The sequence below is a fragment of the Misgurnus anguillicaudatus genome, chromosome 3, assembly GCF_027580225.2.
Source record: "Misgurnus anguillicaudatus chromosome 3, ASM2758022v2, whole genome shotgun sequence".
Classification (NCBI taxonomy): domain Eukaryota; kingdom Metazoa; phylum Chordata; class Actinopteri; order Cypriniformes; family Cobitidae; genus Misgurnus; species Misgurnus anguillicaudatus.
Window position 1 is genome coordinate 28,951,605 of NC_073339.2, and position 7,426 is coordinate 28,959,030.

The window sequence follows — 7,426 nt, forward strand, 5'->3', positions numbered from 1 at the left end:
TTCTGCTTTGCAATTCATGAACTAGAGGCACAGCAAAAGCATATACGATCAATAATCTTTATTGACAATAATATACAGAAAAACAATTTACAACATAAGCAGATTCATATTTTTTTAATATAAAATGGTATCTTTAATGATGACCATGGTTCTCTGCTTCAGGAAGATCTGGGACAACTTCACCCGTTTCCAAAATGGTGTCTCCCTGAAAAACACACAGGTGCATAAATGCATGTAAGGAATTTCAGAAAAAACAAATACAGAAATAAGAATTTGTTCATTAAAATGCACTTAAGGTAAATAAACATGGCACGTAAATATTATAGGGGTAACATTTTAAATGTTATTGCGGTGATACTGTTTGGCCTAGTATATACTTACTGGAAACAGTCTAGGTTTTAACTCGACAATTCCATATGGCATTTTCTGTGAAAACAACATACATTTAGGCATTTGAGCAGTACAATTTAGTATGATAATAATCAACCCAAGCAAAAAAAAATCAAGCCAGCAAGCAATAGCAGTCATTGCAACATTTCGGTTAAGTATAGACCCAATATAGTCTGGCTGTGAATAACCCAATTTTAGCCCAAATAAACTTGAATTTGGTTGCAAGAGGTTTTGACAAAATACCAACCTGTGTTGATTATTTAATTATATTATTTGTTATCATTTGTTAACTGCGATATTTTAGTGGGTGATAGTTGTAGAGCAGGAGGTAACTTCTGTTTCTCAATACCAAGAACGCCAAGTTTTAAACTTGCATTCTTCGTAGACTCAGAATAACGAACTCCCAAGGACGGGAAGACGCGAGTCCAGTTATATTGCAAATGGAACGAAAGAGTACTTGAGGTCGTAAATTAGTCTACATGCACCCCTGGCTATTCTTATTTTAAATGTATTTTTTCAATAAAACAAAATATATTAAATACAAAAACCCTGCTTGTTTTCATTTGAAAATATGAATATGTGGTTACATAACCATTTTTTTATATCAATGCTAGTTAGATATATCCAAATTGATTTAATATCAATGCCAGTTAGAAGGGAATATTTCATGTATAACCATCAGACACCGGAGGGCAGAGCAGCAGCCCTTCTATTTCAAATAGACTTGCTTAGATGAGGTTGCCCTCTGCGCTGTCCGCCCGCTAATCACCCCACATATCCGAAATTGGAGGAAATTTTAATATAAGGGGTAATCTTTACTAACTGACCACAGATTTGAACTTTATTCCTCTATATTCTCAACTAAATAGCTCTTAAAACTAAAATTTTATGACACAGAAAGAGTCAAACCTCGCTTCATTGTCGTTGATGCAAAATACATTCTGGGAAACTTTGGTGTCATAAGTCCACACAAGTCACCTCCTGATGCATCCTTAAAATGGGCAGATCAAGAACACACCTGGGGATGTTATGTGAACTTGGCTTGATGTGAAGTTTGAATTGGAACAGTTTGTAGTTAAAGCAGCTATCACTGTGTTGAAATTAAGACAGTCCTGCCAGATTATGACCCACTCTGTGAAAACCCAGCTCAATTCATTTTTTAAATTCCCGTTTTTAAATAAAATCTTCCGGCATACTTTAAAGAACATTCTGTGAAAATATAACATCATATTCTCAATATTGACTGAGTAAGACATTATTTAATAAGTTACAGAAACTCATCACTAGTTTACAATGTGGAAAGAATATTGACATATTTTCTAAACTTTATATTGCCCAGCCCTAGTGAGCATCCAAAGCAAAAGAGAATGAATCCCTGTCACAATGAATGTTATTAAAGTAAAAGTATTGTGAAAAATGCTTTTCTCATGCAATTTGTTTTTATTCGACAGATGGCCTGAACCGAAGGAAATCAAATTGGGAGTTTTGGGAGCAGCACCAGGGAGTTTTATTTAGAAATAAAACCAACAATTTATCTGTTCCTTAAGGGGCCCAATTATGCAAATTCCACTTTTGCAAGGTATTTTATGGCGTAATAGCACTTTTAGGAGCACTTCGACTCGGCGCAGTAACACCCTCCCTCTCCCATTATGAGAGTGAGAAGGAGAGCGGACTTTTCAGGCGAGTCGAAGTACTCCCAAAAGTGCTATTACGCCATAAAATATAGTTCCTCTTTTAAATCCGCTTAGAAAAGCACTACGTTTTATTTTGTACCACCAAACTTGCTCGTATAACTACTAGTCTTAAATAGGAAAAACATTGATGTGTTTGGTCACTTCTAACTTTATCTCTAAATGGTACAATTGAATGAATGGGGCTAAGCTAAATGCTATCGAAAAGCGTCGCAGCGCGCTCCAGCGCTTACATGCACGCACACAGATGATAGGGGGATGTATCAACAATTCTTAGTTAAGGTAATAACTAATATTATAAATGAGTAGACTATTCCTTTAATCGTGCAGCCCTAGTACCCACTGTCTGCCTTAGTAAATAAAACAACTACTATGAAAGTTAGTGTGTACCGTCAACTCTGTGCTTATTATCATTTATCAAAATGTCTGCTATTCTGTTCCACAGAAGAAAGGTATAGTTTTTGGGTGAACTATCCCTTTAATCAGGTGATGGTTTAATGATGTCATGATCTATGACTGAAACATGCTTCAGTTGGTGACTGATGATCATAATATTTGCATAACTCCTAACTAAGAATATTTAATCAAAAGTCACAATTACAGGAGGAATAGCAGCAGTGAACTGCTGTGTGGTTAAGTAATATGGATGCTATTGTGTGCTCTTAATGTAATTAGAGCTTTAAACCTATCACTAAAGTCTCAACCCAGTCACCATTTTTGGCAAAATAGTTAAATTATTATTATATTTGAACGAACTACATTTTACTAAAAACAAAAAAATCTATTCGACTCTTTAATAAGTTAATATATTTTATATTTATATTATTTTTAATAAGTAGTACTTGGTAGGCCAGTTCAGATTCGTCCAAAACAAGATACATAGATGGGATATGTGATGGCTGGCTAAAGAGCTAGGTCCCTTACTGGGTCAAAACTCAATACCAGTTCTGTACAATAGAGGAAAGCAGATGTGTGCCTGTAAAAAGAAAACGAGGGCTATAAACTTACAGCGACGTGGTACTTCATGTAGTAATGCACAACCCATGCTGGAATCAGAATGCGCGTGATGGCAAAAACACTTGCATTATAAGCTTTAAAAGTCTGGATGCAAAACAAAAAGAAAAAGAGACGATGGCATGTTATAATGCAACTTCACATATATTTACAGTTCAGTGAATGTTACCTACAAACATTTTACATGTTTCACTTTAGATGTGTTTATTCCGAGTGTATACGGAATGACATGGACTCACGTATAGCCTCCAGAGTGTCTTGGGCTCCAGGAATCCAGCCCAGAACCGGGCGATTGGGCCGGGTGTTTTGGGCGCAGTGACGGGCTCTCGAGAGCTGAGCTCTTGATCTTTCAGCCACTGTCGCCGAAGCTTAATCAACTGCTCATAGCGGAGTTTCTCATCCGCTGTGTATCCAGGCATCGTGGCGTTACTGCTACTATTTAAATAAAGCAGAGTTTACAACAATGACATCTAAGAGGACAAACCTCCCAGAGTGCAACGCGAACATAAGAACTCCATAAAATATCTACATTTTTCACAGCGACACCTACTGATCTGGAGGGAATCATCCGACACGTGACACGTACAGGCGTTGCAAAACACACGTCATTCGAGGACCTGATGGGGTTTCATCAGTAGGCGCAGACGTATCAGCATATGACATCAAAGTACCGCGAGAGCAAATCGAAACCTGTGGTTTGAACTCGCTCTCGCGATACTTTGATGCCGATCGCTCTGCGCAGTACCGCATAAAGTCAAACACGCCTTTATCGATAAACTGTTGTTTCTGCATTATTCAACGGTTTAACCTAAATTTTTTGCTCAATAATGACTCAGTGGACCCAATATGTATAAAATATTTTAATTATTTATATTACAATACAAGAATACATAATTACCTTCAAATGTGGGCTCAAAACATAGCCAGCACCAGGTAATATGTGTACACACAGACAAACACACAAAGAAAAACCTTTCTAATATAATACAACTTATAAATGCATATTACTCATTTTCATAAGGAAATCTGTTCACACGTTTCCAGCACAGAACCCTCCCTTCTCAGTCAAACACTGTTACAAGCTCTGACTTTCCTAACCAACAGTTTCTCTTATACCAAAATGCAAGGGTCCTCGAGCTATAAAAAACTTTCTGACATGTTAACAAAATGCTGGATGAAAACAAAACAAATTGGAGCAGGGAAGAGGCAAACTGAGCAGAAGAAATGTATAACAAATCTATATATTTATATAAATCTGAAATTACGTCATATGCCTCACAAAATCTGGAGGGGTCAGAAAAATAGAAGTTAAAAAATATCTCTATGGCAGGATTCTTTTTGTTTATAAAAGTTATTTTAGTGCTTTGTTTATACAAAAGGTACTAGTAATATTTTATATCTATATTTTATAGTCACTCTAATCAAATTTTATACAGCACACACTCATGTCTTTGTCCCGTCCAACTTTCCTACTGCACTGACTTTATAGGCTCTTTATTTTATCCCAGCTCCCTGTACACCCTGCACTTTTTCACATAATTTATGCCAGTCTGACATATACTCATTTTAGTGTTTAAAATCTTTTAAAGACCCTGCAGCTATTGGATAGTTTCTGTCACAATTATGTTACTTTCATCACAACAGACTTTTAGCCTGACTCCCATGCAAAATATGTGGCATGTTATTTCTTACGTTAATTGAAAATTCAAATCTTATAGAGATTTTATAAAACCCCAAGTGTAACCCACAATTGCAATTCTGTAAACTTCCAACTACACCACATGAATGAGAGGTTCTGTGCAAGTTCTTTTTTGTCAATTGATCAACATACAAGTACACATTAAAAAGAATATTTTGCTACAATAGTCAGGTATATCCATGACATAAATGTAAACTCTTCATGAAAAAACATTTTGCTCCATTTTTTCCCACTGTTTGAAAACAATGGCAATATAAAAATAAAATGAAACCTCAATAAGTTGGTCACAATATGCACCATAGTATTGAATCAGTGCTGCTTACCAATATACCTAGTCCCCACCCCATTACAAATATAAAAGCTATTTTTCATATTGCTGTATCTTAGCTCCTATGGGGAGAAGATCCAATACTATGATCACCACTATCACACAACAGAAACTACTACTGGTGGCGGGGAGAGGGTGTGTCGAGCTGCCATTAATGATTGATTCTGATGCTCTTCTCCCAAGTTTCTCCACTTCATATTTTTGAAATACAAAACAGGCTTGAGGAAAATAATATTGACAGATATTCAAAAACAAAAAGCAAAGCCCAATGAAATAAACTGGTGATGAGAGTTATAATGATGAGCTGCCATGTGAGGAGATGATCAGTGTGTCGTGCGTCAGGAACAAAGACAGTAGGTTTTTAGAGAATAAAAAGGTGGAGCTTAGATGTGACCAACTGATAGTTAAACACACCCATGTTTTACATCACTATCCTGAGGCCTGAGGATGGAGGTTGTGAAGTGGCAAGATTGGAGGGATGTGTCAACATGACAAGGAGAGGAACCGAGATATGACAAGTCACCAAGGCACAAGATGAAAGTGGGAGATCTAAGGGATAAATGTTAGAGCCAGTCCTTATATTCTGTAATTTTAAAAATATATAGTATATACTCTTTTTTTATCTTTCAATCAAGGAACAAATATAATACAAAAGTTACTATAGAAAATATAAACTAACATCACTTTTAGTGAACAACACATTTGGCTTCTTTTTTAAATGTACATTTGTTTGTCTTTTTTTAACTGTTATCGGTCAAGCCTGCTTTGCAGACTGGGTCTCTTTGCAAAGTGTTGGAATTACCAGCTCTACAAACTCTCTTTTATACTAAATATTGCACACTGATTGTTAAATATACTGCTGTAGAACCCAAGCATGAAGGCTTGTAAAATTATTGCATGTTAGGGAAAGACACACAATTAAAAGCAATGTTATTCTGTGGTAGTACCAACACCTTGACAAAGAGCTTTCACACCCCACACTGTAACACAAAACAGTTTTGACTTGTCTGTTTCAGTGCTGAGTTTAAACACACGCATACAAACAAAGCAAATGAGCGAAGCCCAAAGTGCAGCATCTGACAGAAGACCGGGGGCCGGATGCACCAGTTGGGTGTAAGCCCAACTTTGCTATGTTCGACGTTGCGAAAACTATTTACGCTTGTTGCACCATCTGAAACTATGACCAGTTGCAGCTACACCCACGTTTGCGTTTAACCGCAGCGATATTGAGACGCCATTCGCGTTTACTATGGTTAAAAACTTACACTTACTGCCACCAGCTATTAGGTGCCAAATGAGAACTTTCCCTTCTCACGTTTACCAGTGGGCTCTCCCTCAAGATACGTTCGTCACGTGCAGACCCATCAAACACAACCTGCACATTAACTTAACGAAAGCCTTTACCGTTTGCACAAAATGTAATAATTTGCAGATTAATTACAACAGCTCTGGATGAAAACGAAATTAAATGAAAGCTTTTAATAAATTCTCCACTGTGTCTTTGTAAATAATTATGTATTCTATGATAGAATTTATTGGTGCGGTCTCTTTACCATGCATGAAGGCACACTGCTCTGGTATCCTTTGCATTAGACTTGCCAATGTCTCGTCAAATTTTATAGAGGTAAGATTTAGTCTCAAACATGCGCTACGCCTTGATGGTGCAACAGGTGTAAATTCTACGTCGGATGTACAGCGCATTTTATGTCCAGACTAGTTTTACGATCGGGTTACACCCAGCTGGTGCAACCAGCCCCGGGGTGTGTATTCCAAAAGCATCATTAGCTATCACACAGCATTTTGGTCCCAGATTTTTTATTTTTAAATTGGCAAAGATGCTTCTGCGGGAACACAAACACGTCCCGTAAATGTTCAGGGATCGCTCAAGGGAAGAGGACCTAGTAACATTGCCGTAACATACACGGAAAGCATTGTGTGTGAACAAGATGCAGAAACAATGCCGTAAGGGGCGTGCCGTAGTGAGGACGCGCGTGTCATTGCAACCAGAAGTTATGGTTCAACTCTTTAACACAGAGACTTAAAGCAACACCAAAGAGTTTTTTTTACCTTAAAATAACGTTTCCAAAAAAGTTTCAGTTGTTCATCCACTTGAAACAGGGTGAATGGCAATTTCACATTCGCTTGGAAGCCCTCTATCGGCCAAAACCGCACTAAAGCAGTTTCCAACGGTTGGGTCGCGGTCCTGTAGTTAGAGTGAAAACTTGCTTTACGGCAGACGTTCAATCCAATCAGAGCCAGCTTTGCTGCAGTAGGCTAAATTATTTACGACAGTGGTAATGGACA

General features: G+C 37.4%; 1 protein-coding gene across 1 annotated transcript; it reads right to left on the reverse strand.

Annotated features, from left to right (window-relative positions):
• Positions 1–43: 43 nt before the first annotated feature.
• ndufb6 (NADH:ubiquinone oxidoreductase subunit B) lies at positions 44–3,615 on the reverse strand. Its single transcript, XM_055205330.2, has 4 exons — positions 3,335–3,615; positions 3,090–3,182; positions 382–426; positions 44–205 (listed from the first exon to the last, which is right to left on the reverse strand). Exons 1-4 carry the CDS (start codon positions 3,512–3,514, stop codon positions 134–136), a joined length of 390 nt encoding a protein of 129 aa, XP_055061305.1. The 5' UTR covers positions 3,515–3,615; the 3' UTR covers positions 44–133.
• Positions 3,616–7,426: the final 3,811 nt, after the last annotated feature.

Bases quoted from the DNA above. Each gene is read 5' to 3' on its own strand.
- ndufb6 (XM_055205330.2), bottom strand. From the start codon at position 3,514: ATGCCTGGATACACAGCGGATGAGAAACTCCGCTATGAGCAGTTGATT. The intron at 3,183-3,334 runs GTGAGTCCATGT...TTTTGCATCCAG, and splicing joins AGACACTCTGGAGGCTATAC to ACTTTTAAAGCTTATAATGC. The intron at 427-3,089 runs GTAAGTTTATAG...TTGTTTTCACAG, and splicing joins ACATGAAGTACCACGTCGCT to AAAATGCCATATGGAATTGT.